General features: G+C 36.9%; 1 protein-coding gene across 1 annotated transcript in view; it reads right to left on the bottom strand.

Annotated features, from left to right (window-relative positions):
* Positions 1-314: 314 nt before the first annotated feature.
* VPS41 (VPS41 subunit of HOPS complex) overlaps positions 315-19266 on the bottom strand; it is a 107273-nt gene continuing 88321 nt past the window's right edge. The window contains exons 23-29 of the mRNA XM_065052012.1: positions 18011-18065; positions 16781-16921; positions 15119-15255; positions 6841-6940; positions 5996-6040; positions 4476-4555; positions 315-2904 (exon numbers count right to left, since the gene is read on the bottom strand). Of these exons, the coding sequence (XP_064908084.1) occupies positions 2824-2904; positions 4476-4555; positions 5996-6040; positions 6841-6940; positions 15119-15255; positions 16781-16921; positions 18011-18065 (639 nt within the window). The 3' untranslated portion in view covers positions 315-2823. The remainder of the gene's footprint in view (positions 2905-4475; positions 4556-5995; positions 6041-6840; positions 6941-15118; positions 15256-16780; positions 16922-18010; positions 18066-19266) is intronic.

Below are 19266 nucleotides of genomic sequence, written 5' to 3'. Positions count from 1 at the left end.
CCTGGCAGGTCCCTCCCAGGTCTGCTAGGAACAGCTTAACTCCTCCTTTTGCAGAAGTCAACCTCTGTCCTGATGCTGTCACTTCTAACCAAGCTCTCAGCAGGACTAAATAGCCTCATGCTCACCAAGCGCCACTAGCTCCTCACTCTTACGGGCCCACCAAAGTCTTCAGAGTAGACCAACATGGCCACCAAGCCTATCACACAGCATTGTGGGTCTCAAAATAATAAAACAAAGACAGAAAACTCATCCAAAGACTCATTACAACCAAAATACCTTTGTCTCTTTGATTTAGCAGAGCAAGACATTCTAACTTGATCTATCACATATCCTTTCAGTTAGCTTTATTGGCCACTATTGAAGAAATTATACAGAACTGGATGGATCAGTGAAAACAACAGTACTTCCCTTGTTCAATTTACCTTAATTTTACCTTAGTTATAAGAACAAGCACTTTGATAAATGGATTGACAACTTAAATGAGCTCTGGTGAAAATGGGTAAGTGCTATTTTGTCCTTTTCTGAAAGGTGCAACTTTAAGACTACTTCTTAGGCAGAACTGTTCTCCAGAAGAAAAGCTCTTGGGTAGCTTTTAGTATTTAGTATTTATTTAGTATTTTAGACTCTAACCTCAGACATTTTCTATGATGTGAAGGTTTCTTAGGAAGAAAAGTGAATCAAAGTCAGGACTGCACATTTCTTGCTGAATCTTAATGAGAAAATTTAGAATCTGGGAACATGAAAAGGGTAGTCCCTGAAGACCAAATGAAAGAAGCTTTGGATTTATAGAAGATTTTGATTAGATTTTCATACAGTGATTTTAAATGACTTGCATAATGCAAAGAATATGCCAGGGTATAATGCAATGCAATTGCCGGTGATGGCAGGGTAGCAAACTGAGTCACTGACTGTTCAAATGCTTTTTGGAATTTAAGGCCAATCTGAAGTAAACAACATACCTGCTTTAAATTATCATATAACTCCGAGCTACGGAACACTTTTTGAAATAACTGTATAGGAGTAATTTGACTTTTTCCTCCTGCAAGCTGATAGCTTATGGCTTTGCACAGTGCATTCTCAGGGTATAATATAGAAAAGCTGCTTAAAGCTACTGAGAAAGAGTGTTTTTAAGGAGTTTCTAAACTTGTCTACAGGGATGCAATAGCTCAAATATCATGGTGAAACAGCCCTTGAGCTCACTGGAGCATTTAGTTTACTAGGAATCAAAACGGCTTTCCTGAACAGTGTAGTGAAGAATGAATAAATGAACAATATACCTGAGAATCTGTACTAGCTGCTGAAAATGAACGGCTACAAAGCCAGGCAGTAATTCTTATGGATGAAGCCTGACGTATACAGATTATGCTCTGCATTACGAAGCTTCTGCCCTTCCGTCATTTCATCTACTGCACGTCCATAAACAATCTGCACCACTTTTTGTTTCTTCCCCAGATGTCTGTATTATCACAATACAATTGCTATGTTTTTGAAATCTATCCTTTTAATGATAATTTTGCTTCTGTAATCATGCAGAGTAAATCCTAATGCACTTAAAATTTTATTCCAATGTTATACCGACCTACACAGAGGACAACAAAAATCACTCTTCGGATCGCTAGACCAGCTCAGCTAACTGCGCGGAGGATATGAAAAGAGTGTCATGAATTTACACTAACTAGAAATCCAGGTTTCTATACGTTAAATTATTTTAAGATGTGCCTACATGAGAGCAAGTTGCAGAATATCTTATAGGTGTTACATTTTCCAGTTTTAAAGATACGCTGCAGTATTACTATACTGTTGCTTCAGAACTCATATTTTAAGTACTTGTTTAAATTTCACAGTTTGATAGTAAACCCATATATTTTTACTTTCAAACTCCAGTCATTAAAAAGAGGAAAATTATCTTGGGAGTTCTGAAAAATTACTTTTCTTAGAGAAAAGTTGCTTATATTTAATCAGAGAACATTATCACCTCCCTTGGATTTGTTAACATCCAAATAGATTTATTTAACAGCCATTAAATTGCTAAGGCCAAAATAGACTCCTAGAGATCTTATCTTTGAAAGGTCAGATTTTTTTTTTCCCCAGTCCTTAAATGAAATCATACACTACAACCACACTTGCAAAGTAAGTGTAAAGACCTACCGCTGACATTCAAAAATAAAGTTTCTGGATGAGCTTAACATGAGAAAAGCCCACCTTAAACTGTTCCATTGTGAAGATGAATTGAGAAAATAATCAGTTTACCACAAACCAAGGTAAATCGCTAACGCGTGGAATTAACAGTTAGTGAGTTTGTTAATTTAATGTATGAGCTAGCACACCTCCAGCTTCAAGTCCTGAAGCAGTTCCATTGAAAGCAGCCAGGCTCCCACGGGTCTCAAGTTAAACAGTTCACTAACAGACTAAATCAGGACTGAAGTAGTTTGGTGAGCAGAATTCATGGCAATTCATCTTTCTTCACGATAACTAACAATGAGCCTGATATGGCTCCAAACTGTAAAGAATATTAACTGATAGCAAGCACAAATCTCCAAACTTTTTTTCCTTCCCATTTTATTTCTCTTTTCTGTTCCAGAGTTAGGTAACAAGCTGAGCAAAGGAACAGTGATATATGCGTTGCACAACAAAGACTTACTAGGGAAAGGTTTTCACATTTTCACTTTCCTGAAAATGTTCCATCAGCTGGACAACTTATAGAAACCAGTTTTAAATCACAATCAGAATTATATACAGAGATGATGACTAACAAACTACAGTGGCTCTGCATGGTCCTAAAATAGTTGGTGTCACAGACTGGCACGGAGAACTAGGGGACTCCTATTTCTTCATCTCCAGGATTGCGCTTCCTGGCCCTCGGTGCTTGGCGCTGCATATGTTGCAGAACTGGACAGGAGATACCTAGAAATCAAAAAGAAAATAAGAACTCTTAGAGAAATGTAGCCACGTTAGAATGTGGGAAGATGAATGAAAAGTGCCAAAGCCTTTCTCAATGTTACTGTTCACAGTCAGGCTCTTCTCTATTAACACATTATGGAAAGGTATAGGAAGGTGGTATATTATAGAAGAACATAATAATAACGCAGGTTGCCCTTGAGTCAGAGGACAGTACACCTCCCCACTCCAAGTGTATCACCACCACCCTCCAGGAGAGCAAAGCTGAATTTCCTCCACAATAAAAATGAAAAATACAGAGTCAGAAATATCACTGATTATCTTCATAGATAAAGAAGAGAGTAAGTCACTTGGTTGACTCTGCTGACCACTGGATGCCTTCGTCACAGCTCTGTCTTTGGACAGTGCCCCACATTGCCAACAGCTGAGAATATGTCCTGAATACTGTCCATTTGATATCAAATATATGTCTGCTGTTACTCCTGCGTTTAGCTCTGTGCGATGCTTTATGCATGCATTACTTTCTTTTCAGTATGTCACCGGTATCAAAATATCAGTAACATAAGTGATTACTTAAGGCCAAGAAATACTGTAGCACTGGAGAATTTGGCTCAGATATATGCAGATAGCTGTGTATTCATATGTACTATAGATTATGTATCATCTAATATCCATGTCACATTTAAAAATCCCATCTGACAAGTTATCTGTCCCAGAAAACTGAAAATACTAGATACATTTTAGATTATTTCTCAACAAATAAAATGTGTGGTAAACATAGTCTGAATAAATATTTACTAGTTGTTGGGCCTTCTCGTGCAAATGATCTAATTCATTAAGATTTCCGTAACATATTTAAGTATACATGTTGTACCATATGGCTACAAGCACTTTGCTTGGTTACTCGCAGATTAAGTGACTCACTCAAGTTATTTTTTCACTAGATGTTCATTTTCAGAGACAGAATCAGCTTAAATTTCATCTTCTTCGTTACCATTCTGACACTTTCATTCCTAAATTCAAAACTTGTTATATCTAAAATTTACTTTTATGGTTTGTTTTCATTGAAAAAAAAGTTTTCCCTGATGAACAAAAATATGTTTTGAGCATAAAGATGATTACAAAGATACTTAAATATTCACTCTGAAAGGAGTGTTTTTTTCTTCCAGGTCAGAATCATTTAATATATTTCACTTGAGAAAATATCTTTATTGCTGTCTTTAATTAAACATACTTAAAGTGAGAGCTGCAACACAAAAGATTAAAAAAAAAAAAAAAGCCAAACAGGTCGTATTCCCCGTCTGTCTCAAAATTGCATTATATATTCAGATTGCAGAAAGAAATTAAATACTTCTCAAACAGCAGCAATTTATTTCTAAATTGGATGAACTTTAGTTGCAGTGGTCCTAAACTTCCTTTCCTTAGTCACACACTACTATGGGGTATCATCACAAACAATCACTGTAATTGCATTATAATTCCTGATAGACCCATGCTCTTCTCTACAGTTGACAAAATAAATAATTTGTCCTTTTATCTTTGGCCAAGGTGTCAGAGAGATCAAATTAGTTCCTTACTGTGTTAGATACCGGGAGACACTCTTTGTGAAACATATGTCTGCAGTGGAACACAACCACGTTGAAGGACTTGGATGCATCTGGGAAGGATAAAAGTAAATTCATTACAACAGGGCAGTGAAACAAATGATTCAGTGGCTACAGCAGTATACGCTTGCCTTCCATTATACACATAGCAACATCAAATAACACCTATCAAACTAATTTCCAAATTATTATGGCTTATTTATAGAAACCACGGAGAGTGATTGGCTTCAGGTAACTTCTCCCAGTGACGGAGTTACAAGATAATTTTATTCTGTGATTTAAATGCTGTAAACCTCTTCAGCAGAAATTTTTCACATAAATATGTGCTAATGCTAAATTTGGGGAGGGAGAAAAGTACACTACCACTAAGTAATTCAGCCATTTTGAAGAAAAGTTAGTGAAATAATTCTTGCACTAGTGCAGGGAGAACCAAAACATCAAGCAGTTCTAGTGCCTACGCTGTACACCATGATCTTCAAATTTGGCAAGAAGCTGCCTATGTGCACGATATGCCTTTCAATTCCCACATGAATATTTAGCCCAATTAGAAGCCCACATACAACATCCACATATCCAAAGAATAACGGTCTCACTCATCAGCATCATCCACATTTGATTCCTTGGCTCCCGTTCCCTCAACACACAGACCTCAAGGCACTGGTACGTTCAGCTCTGCCAAGTTTTCTGTCACCACGTGACTGCTCTGGTCTGTATGCTGGTGCATGTGATCATAGTACAGTTTTTATTTATTTAAGTGAAAAATGGTAGAAACCAGATCAAAAAACTGCAAGTGATTCTACTGAGCTACGTACACTCGGCAAACAAAAATATAGGTCCATACATATACTTTGTCTTACGTATTCTTGTTTGAAGATGCCATGACAGATATTCTCCTGGTAAAACTATTTCTTCTTAAAACTCCCAGAAACTACATTGGTATTTCTGAACTATTGTTGTTTTGCAGAATATACCTCTTCAAAATTATATCCTGAATTTCTAGTTTCAAGACAAACTTTAGAAGATGTTTTAAAACTACCGTCTAAGTTGTTTCAAATATGACAGCAGTGACTGAAGCCAAGAGTTTTCACCACTCAGACAAAAAGTATATTCCATAAAACATTATAATCTACAAGTTCAGTCTAAGTCATTCACCAGAGTTGGACAAGAGTTGGTGGCAACAGTTTAATTTTGTGGTTCTAAAAATCTTTGAGAACATGTATATCGATGGAATTAAAAGGTGCCTTTCGTTCCATGTATTTCAAAGCAGAAAATAAGTAAAAGATTAATAAGAAAGAAAAATATTTACTGCAACCAAAAAGTTTAAATTAGACTCCATGTCAGAATTCATAAGCAAGCTTTGCACAAGGGACTGAAATTTATACAGTGATTAACATGGGAGACTACTACACATTTCTAGGAATAAAAGTAAACAGTAGTTCCTCTCAACAAAACCAAAACAGATGATCTCCTTCTTTTCTAGAAAAGCATCCTACCTGAAGGAAGTATTGGAGACAGGCACGATTCGCAGATATTCTCCTCTGGAAAAACAAAACAAACTAGTAACAGTTTTGTTAACAAACACCTAGTTTCCTTTTTTTATATAAAGCAGGCATGAGCATACTGCTCTTACAGAAATGGAGCTTGGTCTTGAAACATTTACTTAAGATGCCTAACAGAGTCTGTTAAAAATTGAAGAGCAATACTGAAGCAGCATTTCTATTAACAGCATGAGAAATCTTCTGATTTTGATGACGGCAGAACTCGCAGGAGTGAGGCTGCCTAGGATCAGCGCTGTAGAGGCATGAATCGAACTGAAAAAAAAGAGGGTGGCTGATTTTTCTGTGGGATTTTGCAGCAGAAGCTCCGATCCTCTCTCCTTCCATCAGCTTTTGCCTCTTGGTATTAACACCCAGCTGGTGTGAATTCCAGCACTGCTCAAATGCAACATTAGCACCTTGCAGCATATTTTCATCTATTTCTGAAAACTATGTTGTAGCTTTTGCTTTGGTTACAGATTACTTTTATCTTATTATTCATGTTGGTACTGAACAGCATTTTTCACATTTATAGGCACACTGTGGGGCACAGCACATTACCGGATATGCAGAGCTTGATCAAGAGAAAAAGCTGCATGCTGAACCTCGTAGTTTTTGAGATACGAGTAGTTCCTTTGCAAAGGAGAAAGTAGCTATTATAGTATTGTACTACACTCCACAAATAAGGTACAATATTCAGGCTTTTGGGCAGCTTCCAAAGTGGACCATCATGTGACTTGCGTCTATAAACCAAGTAAAAGACTTCAAAACCTTGAAAGTCCCCACATTTCCTCTGTACCCACCATCTACCAGAACACCCTTCATCTGAGTTCGATGCATTTTCTTCAGTAAAGAAAGAGAATCAGCAACGAGTATCTTCTTGCAGCCCTCCCGCAGCAAGATCTGTTGTGTAAAGAACACAAAATACAGCGGTTGTTGAATAGATGGGCATATCAACTCTTTTGGGAAGTCTCCACTGGGTTTCTGCTGCCAAAGAGAAGGCAAGGAATGCTTGAGACATTTCAAGCTATTCTAAAGGAGGGAAAGGAGGAACCTCCTGTTACTGCCACCTCTATCTAAATACCCGCCCCCCCACACTATTAAAAACAAAACCAAAATCCAAAACAAACAATCAAACAAACCAAACCCACAAACAAACAAAAACACCTCCAGAAGTCAAATAATTTACAAATATACTATTGCCACAAATTATCTTCTTCCTATGAGTTGGTCTTCACAAAATACAATGGAAAGAGATTTTTACAGCGCCACTCACAATTGCTTTCCAAACCATTTCAAAACTGTTTCTACCTACATCTTTCTCGTCTTCTTTAGGAAAGGCATTTGATAATCATAAATTCCTTCATAAACGTAGCAATTCAAAATTTACTTTGTTCAAATATATTTCCTGCTGAGGTGTTATTTAGTAAGTGGTATCAAATGGTACCAAATGGTACCAAAAAGTGGTACCAAAACAACTAACCAAAGGTCTAGAGTTCACTCCTCCTTAGCAGAAGTCTCAGCCCCCTTTCTACTTATTTAGTATTTATCATTAGATTGATATATCATTGCCTGACAACACTGTGAAACACAAAAAGGAATCAAAGGCATCAAGATTATACAGAGACTTATTTCACAATACTTAGTGAAGCAAGTATGAAAATATGAAAGACCCAAGTAAGTCTTGTGGAACTTTTCTTTCTCCTCCTGAACTGATGTTTGGTAATTTGTTTTCCAAAACAACGATTCCTCTCAAAAGTGCTTTTGAAAGAGGTTCAAAATCAATTTTCAGCTGAACAACTCTACCAAAACAGTTGTATAAAGAGGCAATGTCCATTCCTCTCTCCCGATCACTATTTGTATTACAGGAGACAGCGAGTATTCTAAAGTAGTCCAAGACACAGCTAATTCAAATACCTAAAAAGAAATACAACAGATTTTACAGCCAGGAGAACACTGTCCAAAACCCTATCTTCTCGCATACACGCTGTGAAGTAATAAGGACACGCTGCCAAGAATCATATGGAGTTAAGAATGCAAATCTGAAATAAATTAGAAAAATTGAAATTGAATAACACTTCGAGCATTTCAAACTGGGCATGTCAGTGGGTAAATAACATTCTCCAGTATTAGACACACTGAGCTATAAAACCCTTCAGAGCATCAGAAACTAAATGCAGCTCTACAAGACAAACACTTAGAAAATTAATCATTTTTATCTGTGATAATCTCAGGAACTATGTGAGTAAGTCTTTCCCCTTCCAACTTTATCCAAGGGCAACAGACAATAGTAAATTCTGTTCTAAATAAAGAAAAATGTGACTAGCTTTGAAAAAATTACTAGAAACTTTTTGCACAGACAAGAGGACGAGGCTGTCTCTCAGAACTGGTGCTTCCCTGATTCAAAATAGTCTCGATCAGTAAATTATATACCAAAGACAGGTAAATAACTTAGAGAGGATGAGGTCTTGGCTATATACTTTGGTCTTTGCTGGCTGCACTCCGCATAAGCAGATGGAAAATCCTATGTTTAAGTGAAAGGAGCAAAGTAAGCATGTTAAATGAGAGGCGCAGAAAAGCAACATGCAGAGGAGAGCGTAATTTACTATTTTCTACTTAAAATACAGCATGCCAATAGCAAAGCTTCATTTTAAAAAAGAAAAATAAAGAGTGAAATAGTAGACATCATCAGTCAACAGAAAACCTCGATACTATTTGATGCCTTAAAAAGTAGAAGTAACGGAAATATCTTATAAGACATATGCACTATCTTCCCCAGAACTATCTAAACTCTACGAAGATTTTGCCACACTACATTCAGTGACTGTTTGTCAGAACTTCTTTATCTATAAGTGGAATACAATAGGTAGCTAGTGTTATTATACTATTAATATACTAAAGGAAAAGTCACAATGAAGACTGTAATATATTGGATCTCAAGATAATAAATCCCAACACTTCTGCAGGAACACATTTGAATAGCTCAAAGATGAGATGGATAATTTAAGAGTTATAGGAAGAGAAGCAGGAGAGGGAATTTGGAGGTGAGACAGAGGGAGAAAACCTTTGAATTAACTTCTTTATATTAAAAGAAGGGAGAAGAATATAACTGTGCCCTAAGATCAGACTAAATTCATTAAAACTGACATCAAGCATAAATCTAATAAAACCAGTTTCTGGGGAAATGAAATAGGACTTAAAGAGCATGCTACCTATGTAACAAAGTCTTATGAAGCTGAACTTATTTACCTTTTAAAAGCACATGACTATAAGCACAAGCAGGACAGCACTGCACAGCTAGAAAAAGAAGATTTAAGCAGACATAATGCTTTTCAAGAAAATTAATACAAACTTCTGGAACCAAAACAATTACTGCAAAAAAGAATTCTAGTTCAATTTCTGACTGATGCTACTGTATAAGTAAAATCAGAAGCCATAAAAACTTAAATTTAATTTAAAAAGTCCTGATTTACAAATGCCTAACATCTTTAAGGCAAAACACTGCAGTATGCAGTTAATTTGAAAGGGTGTACTCAAAGCTCTGGGAACAAATTCATGCCTGGTTTCAGCTTAGCACTCAAAGAATTCCAAGTTTCTCAAGGCAAATCAACCGAATTCTTCCAAATCGTGTCACACGCATCATTAAAAACATATTATTTTCAGTCTTTCGACCAAAACGCAGAGGTCCCTCTGTGCAGGCTGCAATCCACCCACTAGTACCTCCAAGGTGTCTGAAGAGCAGCTTATTCATGTTCAGGAGCAAAACCCAACAATTTTTCCAGGTGTTTTTTTGAGCAACATTCAACAGATTATCATTGGGGTCTATTAGTTCATATCCTCTGTTATGAATGGATAGATGTGAATTCTATGAATGGATGAATCTCTGTTATCCATCAGAGTTACTGCAGGTTCCATCAAAGTGCAAACTAATAAGTCAACATATTTGAGTAAAATGGCTAATCCACAAAATCTAGAGGCACTGTATCTAAACAAATTGCTTTTATATTTAAAACTAAGGAAAGCAAGTCTTAAAATACAAATATATTTTGAAGTTTTCTTCTAAAAATTGTTACACAAAGAGTGAGAAATCAGGCCTTTCCTACTGAAACATGGGAGGTATTTAAATCTCTTCCAATACCACAAGCATTTCCTAAATTTTACTCAGGTATAGACTAGAGCTGAAAAGAAACTGACTTTATACCTTCAGAAAGTGTAACAGGCTTATAACTAACTCACAAGTGCACAAATAAGGGGATTTTTCTGTCAGTCTGCTCTGTGAAATGTGATATAGTGCTTTAGAAACCTGGAGCATGATTACATGACTTATTTTAAGAAAGGCTCCTGCATTCCTCATTCATAAATTAAGACCACTGTCTAATCAGATACCAGAGACTTAAATATGTGTGAACCATTTCAAATTCTTTTCCAATTTAATTTCCAGGGAACTGAAAAGGCAAATACAAAGTTCAATTGTAGATTTGAGGAAGAAAATATTTGTTAAAATCAAACCACTGCACAACTGATGAGTTTCAGGCCAAAGAAGTTGTCTAAAAACACCAGCAGCAGCACTGGTTTCACACACACACACAAAGTCCAAATTTATATTTTTTACAGCAATACTAGTAAATGCTGATTTTGCTACAATTTTCTGCAATTTTCAAATAAGAGCATTACTGCCCTAATTGTATTGGCTAAGGGAGTTTTTAAAAACAATTGCACTGGTAAATTCCTAATGGGAACAGAGGTTCTGTAGGAGTCTCAGAGAAGCAATGTCTATGTGTGGAAACTGAATTAATGTCATACTGACAACTTTTCAGTTGTATGGAGATAAAGTTGAGTTTTGATTCTGTGTCTTTGAAAACACTTTTAAATGTGAGCAGTAAAGAAAATTATTAAACTTTTGTCAGGGTATCAACGACTTGGCTCAATCTGATTAGCTCACTGTAAGTTTGAATGGTATTTAGTTATGTTGAGAATGTTGACTGAAGAGTGTGATTTATTTGCCATTAAACAAAAAATGTGCTAGCAATGTGTCATTTTGAATAAATAAGCAGGTTCCTCCTTAAGACAACACACTTCAGGAGTTTAAAAATGCAAAGGAAGTAAGTTTGTGGTCTATTTTATCTATGAATTTATGGCACCAAAGAAATAGATTTCAGGAGTTAGATATAAAGTATAATAAATAAGTTTTAGACTACACTTTACTTGATAAATACTGCTTCTAAAATTCAGACAGCTATAACCGTGTTGTTTATGTCTCCATAACTTTATTGCCTAAGAATGTTACTATATCTAAACACTAAAATCACTATTATTTCAGCAGTAAATAAACTTTCATCACAGTGTCACTTAATTATCTGCTATGGTTTTAATACACTAACTCAGATGATGACAAAGAAAAAACACTGCAATAAATGATCCTCAGGAGGGAAAAACCAACCAACAATAATCACTTGGGAGTTTTAATCCTAATTCAGAATCCACTTCAATGAATACTTAAATATTTTCTGGCTTAGGAAAATATTGAAGTGTCTGTGCAGCTTAAAGTTCAGGGAAGAACTGCAAATTTTTTTTAAAAGGGTATTCTTGAAGAATAGGGCAGCTTAATAGATCCCTGCTTGTAAAGCAGAGCCATAACCCCAAAGCAAAAGTAAATTAGAAGTACTTAAATTAAGTTGTAGCTTGAGAACAAGGTCTCATGTAATCAACACCTTATTTTTACTGAACAGAATACCTAAACCTACCTTAGTGTCATGACTGGTTGGTTGGCAGCAAACAGATATTAATTCATTTTCAAAGGAGTAAGTTAAACACATTACTTTAGAATTGAGGTGAGCTTAGAGAAGCCCATACAACAGTTGCAGCAGTTCATCTAATGGGCAGTAATTGGTTAAAGTGAAGCAACCGGTCAGAAATATCCCAACATTAATAAAACCTTAAAACTATTCAGGGAAGATCCCAGATCAAAAAAAATTACAACAAATTCCGTTGCCTTAACAGACTTCCTTGTTGGATTCTCTAATGCACACTGTAAGACATATGGCACGCTTTGGCAGCCACTCAATTTGATTCACTTGGTTTTGCTGGGATGTGAAGAATTGTTTTCAAAAAGACAAAGTCTGCCGAAGGCACTGCTTTTAGCTCCTACCCGTATTTCAAATCACATCTAATGTAAAGTTTACTGCTATGGAAATCGAGGAGCATAATAGGAAATTTGCAGTTGCATACTTACATAAGCACAAAACAATCTTATCAGGGCTGGCAAAAGGAGGCCACAATTAAATAAAATAATGGCACAATTGTAATACCTTTTGGGGACCCAACGTTATGAAAAGATCACCAAAGTGTGTGTTTTAGGCAGTGACTTGTGACTTGTAAGCCAAGCAACAGGTTCTAACTTGACTTACGTGCCTCCTTTGTGGATCGTGGCACAAGATTTTCTTTTTTTGCCTTTGAAAATGGGAACAATAAAACTTATGTGCATACAGAGCTCAAGATACAAATAGACTAAATTATAGAAAGTCCTAGCCAATTACACTTGGATTGCTGTATGAGTTCAAAACACCTGGTACATTAGGTGATACAAATCAAGAAGTTTTTACCAAAATCCAAAGAGTTGTGCCAGGCCACAATAAAAGATACGGACTTCTCACCATGAACCTACACAACACGATGTGAAGCTGTCACCAGGCATCAATCATACCAACACGCTAAAGCTAGCTTTAAAACAGCTAATGAGGCAGCAGTAACTATGAAACCAGGGCAGAATTGCTCTGAGCAGTAAGAGGCTGTTTAGACGTTTACTTGAAGTCCCAGCCATACCGTGAAGCACATGCTGAATGCAGAAAGTCCTGCTATAAAAACATTGAGCTTGCCAATCTAAGGCTGCCTAGGTGAGTGTGCAAGAGTTGCAATCACAGCGCTAAATTTTAGTGTAGACACACTGTCTAGTCATAAATGATACACTTTAACACTGCCTGTAACACTTCAGGAGCAGCTTTATCCTAAACTCTAGCTTACATTTCTCTAAAGAGAAATAATCCCACTCTTTTTTGACTATATTTTTTTTTGCTATCGTACAAGTAAGCTAAGTGCAAATTACACTAAGCTTCCTAATTTCTATTATTCCTATGAGATGGTAATTTTAGCCCTCAAGCTATCCAAATCTACTTCAACATGAATTCAATTGAAATCCATGAAGCACTTCAATGCTAACAGCAAATAATTCTATATATCACTCTGAAGGTTAAATATATCCTTTCAATCCCAAAGTAATTTTGTTAAAAGGTATTTGGAGACAGAGATCCTTCTCTCCCCAAAATGTGACCAAACTATGTAATCAGCTTTGTCTGAAGCCACACAATATACTTTGCATACATGTAAAGTTGCAGGTATGCACAGAAGACTTTCTCAGTCTGTCTGCAGATGCACCAAAAATTACATTTTGATTTCAACAGAACGCAAGAACAGGAGGATCAGCACCACAAGCAGCAGGGTACTGACAGCAGCAGCATTAACATGCAACTAATCAAACGTAGCATGCTATTTAGCTAGTATCACTTTGAAAGGATATTATTATCTCATAAAGTCAATTAAAAACTGGAAGTAATGTTAGAATATGAATTATATGCAAACATGTATCCGTTTATCTGGGATAGCTCCTTGTACATAACGAGTGTCAGAAGAAGACGACATGTAAAATGCTTCTTTGTAATAGTGAAAGTCATAATCTAAAGCCCATACAGTAATAAAATAATGGAAAAGCCTTGGAAAGGCTTAAACCCTGCCTTCTTAGAAGGCCTTCTGACATCATTGAAGGCTCTACTTGGCCTGGTAAGAGACCAACTATGACCTTACTGAAAAACATCAAGCCCATCTATTTGCTCAAGATGTCCAAAGACTAACAGTAGATGGGAAACAAATGTTTATGAACTTCAGAAAATTCGAGTTTTAGCTGCTTATTAGGCTATGTTTTCTTGGACTCTGCATAGTAATACTAGAAGTATTCAAACTGCTCTATATCCTTGCATCTTTCAGTAGAAAGGTGCAGAGCAGCATCACAGAGAAATCAAGTTTGGGAGTCCTTTGGTAGCAGGGAGATATCAAATATGCAATGCAACTCTCTCTGTTGTTACTTTTGGGAACACTGAAGGGTACAGTCTTTGAAAGTTCTTACTAACATGCCTCAGAAACCTGTCAGGTAGAGAACTGCATATATGTGTATAATTATACTGGGATAAGAACTCCCATAATCCAATGAGCAGTCTTTTTTTTTTTAATGCACAGACATCAACAAATTCTGCACAACAGACAAGAAATTAATTTTAAAAGCTCATCTTCCTTTAGTTTGTATGACACTTAACATCACAGAATCACAGAATATTTGGGGTTGGAGGGGACCTCAGGAGATCACCTAGTCCGACCCACCTGCTAAGGCCTAGAGTAGTTTGCACAGGAATGTGTCCAGGCAGGTTTTGAATGTCTCCAGAGAAGGAGACTCCACAACCTCTCTGGACAGCCTGTTCCAGTGCTCTGGCACCCTCAAAGTAAAGAAGTTTCTCCTAATGTTTAGCTGGAACCTCCTATGCATCAGTGTGTGCCCATTGCCCCTCATCCTATCATTGGGCACCACTGAAAGGAGTCTGGTCCCGTCCTCCTGACAACCACAAACATACGGCTCTAATACCTGGTGAATATTTTAGTGAGGGCATGTTGTGTTCTGCCTCCTCATACATGAAAAAGAATGAAAAACACTGGTCATGAGACTTTTCAATATTGGACTGTTAAACAGTATAAAATAGTCTGAATCACCCAAGGTCCTTCCAGTTCTACTTACCCACCAGGCTTATGACAGCATGGAAGAGATTTAGAAGTGGTAGAAGCCATCAAGAGAAGAGACTATTAATCTTGACAAATTTCTAACCTTTCTGTCATCCTTTTGTACTAACCCGCAATGTCAATGACAGATGTCTGAACAAAATGAACAAACCTTCATGATAGCCATTTCTGGTGCTGTTCAGTAGCAAAGTGGTTTTGCTGTCTCTCTGAAAATGAGTATCACAGGAAGAACACAACATTTACCTGCAAGTTGTAGTCCTGAAGAATTTTCACTAGTGAGTCTCTCAAGTTAGGAATCTCCATGCCTTCCTTAATGCGGTGGATCAGAAGAATGGGATCCACATGCGTTCCAATATTGTTCAACAAACCAGTAATAAAAGCTGTGAAAACCAAGAGGCAAAGAATTAAGAAAAACTGCAGCGAAATACCTGATTAAAGGATGCTTTGGTGACAAGGTTCAGACTTTGGCTGATTCTCTGACAGTTCTCTACTAAGAGGTAACACTAAGCCTCTTTCATATCGCCTTTGTATATTTCTTGAAGCTGTATTTTCTTGAGTACAGGCCTTTGGGTAAGAGAGGAAGATACAGTCTGGCAATTCATAGAACTTCTAGGGCATGCAGAAAAGGGGTAACAGAGTATCCAGCACAAAGCCACAAGTAAATAATGGATTTCAATTCAATAAAAAGGGCACTCATGAAAACAGAGCCAGAAAATTAACTGCAGTATGTGACTATTTCATTTCCAGGGTATAAAAACAATTTTTCAAGCACGTAACCTAAATCGAAAGTGCTTCTAAACATTGGTGAGAGTGATGTAAGAGAAGTATCTGGTTTTTGAATTGCACCTGGCTAAATGAAACAATAGAAGGATGAGCCTCAAGGCTGCGTTTTTTCTTCAATACCCAAACTGGAGAAATATCACTGGAGTTGCTCTGCATGTGGGCAGATGGAACTGCGAGAATTCTATAGGCTTTGAATCCCTTTTGCTTTAAAGATATCACTGTAGCAGTGTAGCAGTACTTTTAGCAATGAACTGCATTTAACTATGGGTAACCTGAGAATGCCATTCTTATGCAGGACTGACAGATTTTGGTTGCTTCTTCCTGTCAGAATTAGTGGCCATGAGATGAAAAGATATGCATTCCGGCACTAATTCTACAAGACATTCAATCCTTTGGAAAAGAGATCCCAAGAGAGACTTCAAAGCCTTGATTTAAAGCCCCGTAAGAGGTTGCAAAACCAATGGAGCACATAAGTAAAATAATTCTATTTTCTCAGTCATATGAACTCCTCTGAATCCGTCTCCTAAACAAAACTGATGTTGCTTATGAAATTCTGGCAGTTTCCATTTCCATCTAAACTTCAAACTTGACTCACTATTCATACAATGGATGAAAGACAAAATACACTCATTATGAGAGATCTTACATTATTAGAGATTCTTCCACAGAAACAAAACAAATCTGTTATTCTACTGAGGTGCAGAAAGGTGCAGGTTCTTTATTTTCAGAATTTCAAATGGAAGCAGCTGCCATAAACATACTACACAACATCCTCATCAAGCCTGCAGCCTGTGTTTTCAGGCTGTCTAAAAATAAAGTCTCATTCTGCTAAATTAAAAGCACCATTCTCCCCTTAATTTGTCATTAAGGGCATAACTATGCAGAGCTTAGTCAAATGGTAAATCCCTAAGCACTCATTCTGTAGCATGCCCACATGCTGCCTTACTGGAAGTTTTTATGCACAGTAGGACAGCTGTGTTGTGTTCTACAAACCAGGACACTTCCCTGGCCATCCATAAACACTTCCTCTAACATGCACGTGGATAATTCAATCCTTTAATTGCAATAGCATTGCACAAAAAAAACACATATGCAAGGCTTCTGAGAAACTATCCTGCTTACGTGGTTTGTCGATAGAATACAAAATGAGGTCTTCCCAAAGCTCTGCATCATCTTGTTCCTTGGCAAATTCAATAGCTTTATCTACATCTTGCAATTCTTCCATTATCATCTTCAAGGCACTCCGGCTATTACCCATTCTGCCTAGAAGGAAAAAATAAGTAGAGAGACTACAAATCCTAATGCTTATCAATGCCCAGTGCTTTAAGAAGCTCTTTCACTATGAATTTTTTAAGTGTGAAGTTGCCCCAGACTAGCTCAACCAAGACCAAATCTCATCTAATCTGATGTATGAATGCAAATCCCAGAGCAATCAGTGTAACCTGAACACTTGGAGAACTCTGCTGGACTAGGACCTGGAGTCTTTCTGAAGGATGTGTGGAGTCATATTAGGGGCTCTGAACTGCAGCAACATCTAATGTAAGGGGGAGTGTGTGCATGTGTATGCATGCATACTACGACATGAAATATGCTCTTTAAAAGCCTACAGGGACACTCTTAATTTGCAGTAAGTATAATGCAGTTTACATCCATGGAGAATTACAGGAAGAGGAAGAAATAGCAGAAAACACAGAACTATTATTTCAGTAAACCTATGAGTAAATCCCACTTTGCCTCAAGTGGTCCACAAAACACTTTTTTTACTAAACCAAACATTAAAAAACACTTCCCATTTTGTTTATGACTAATATGTAAACATCCATAAAAATCTTAGTCTTACAATGCCTCCCATTCAGAAGTAAATTCTTTGGACTGCTGAGGGAGCTAATTTAATTTTACTCCAAAAAAAGGCGGGGGGGATGGGGGGTGGAAAGAGAAAGATGTAACATAATCTTCTACCTCAGCAAAAGACAACATTAAGCTTCTGAGATGTAATCAGAATTTCTCCCCTCTCCTCAAACTGACAGTATTACTCTTCTCTTGGAGACTGTCTCAAAAATACTCCCCTTGCCCCAACCTGTTTCCCAGAGACCCCCAGTAGCTCCAAAACCCCAGAAAAACACCAAATCAGAAAGGCAATAACACAATATATGGAGTTGGGACATCAAATGAATACTCCAGTTTTTTTTTTTTTATTTTATTTTCTAAATGAGGTTATTTAGTACTACTGACTGTATACCAACTTTGTCTTTGGGAAAGCATGTCAAATTATATTGGACAATACATTTTCCCAGCATAAACTTTGACAATATTAAAAGCATGTTGTAATTTATCACACTGAGTGTTACTTACTCAGAAGATAGACTGTTTCTTCTACGAAGTTCCTCTGTTGACAGATCTCAAGAGCCTTGAATTCAAGGGAAAGGAGGAGGGAAAGAGAATACAGGGAACCATGTAACATGATATTTTATTTATCATAGATGCTGAAAGAGGTGTAAAGATACTTTTCCATGAAGTTGCATTACTCAATTTGACAGGAATACGCAATACCCTTAATATGCACTGTCAGGTTCTCTGGCATTAATTAAGAAGAGAAAGTCCATGGTACTTTTTTTTTATATAAGACTATGCCAACCTCAAACTTTGAATCTACTGGCAACATCTTTCTTCTGCTTCCAGAAGTTGGTTAATCCAAAAGCATTAAGATTATCTACTGTCAAGACTTGCTTCCTGTGGATGGATTTATGAAGTCTCTCATGCTGCAGGTCTACTTGACATTCATGCACAATACAAGCCTGTAGATCTCCTCAAGGTAACCCAAATGGCTTTGGGAGGCCAAAAGTGCCTCTATATTTTGTATCCGTGACCTCCAAGAAGAAAATCCAAAAATAATCCAACCCAAATACAGAAGAATAAGGAGGAAACATTTCTTGTGAATTTGAATTAAAAACCTGAGGGCTAAATACCATGAGCAGTTACTGAATCTGTCTGTAGTTGACAAACACTAAGCACAATGACCAAAATGATTACCAGCAAGTTTTTAGTAACACAAAATTGGCGGGGCTGGTATGCCATAAATAATGTCAGGTCTATTTCCAGTTTGAAAGCAGAAAGCAAAATCAAGATTCATGGCATTCTTGTGAAGACAACCATTCACCAACAAAGACTTCCAGACTTGAAAATCAAAACTATAAATGCATAAGATATAGCTACAGCTAAAGATGTAGGTAGGAATTAGCTTTTCCTTCCATTCTCAAATTATTTGAGATGGGTTACTATGAAGATTAGAGATACAGAAAACGAATTTGAGGGCATGAGTAAGTGAATTACGAACCAGATCCTTCAGGGGAATGAGGGTATGAATAACACTAATAAGCTATAAACACATCTGACAGCCTTTTTTCTTTCCACTTGAAAGTTAAACTACAAAGTATCAGGTACTCAGTATTTCTGGATACTGCACGTTTATTGACTGTCATGCTCCCTCTAGAGGAAAACAAGGAACATTGATACTTCTCTTTCAGTTCATTTTATAAAACATTTTCCAAGCTCTACTTCAATGACACTGGCTTATTTTCAGAGAACACAAATTATTGCTACTTGCTGGG

Source organism: Columba livia, chromosome 2, assembly GCF_036013475.1.
Source record: "Columba livia isolate bColLiv1 breed racing homer chromosome 2, bColLiv1.pat.W.v2, whole genome shotgun sequence".
In the NCBI taxonomy this organism is placed as follows: domain Eukaryota; kingdom Metazoa; phylum Chordata; class Aves; order Columbiformes; family Columbidae; genus Columba; species Columba livia.
This window is presented reverse-complemented; position numbering and strand designations above follow the sequence as displayed.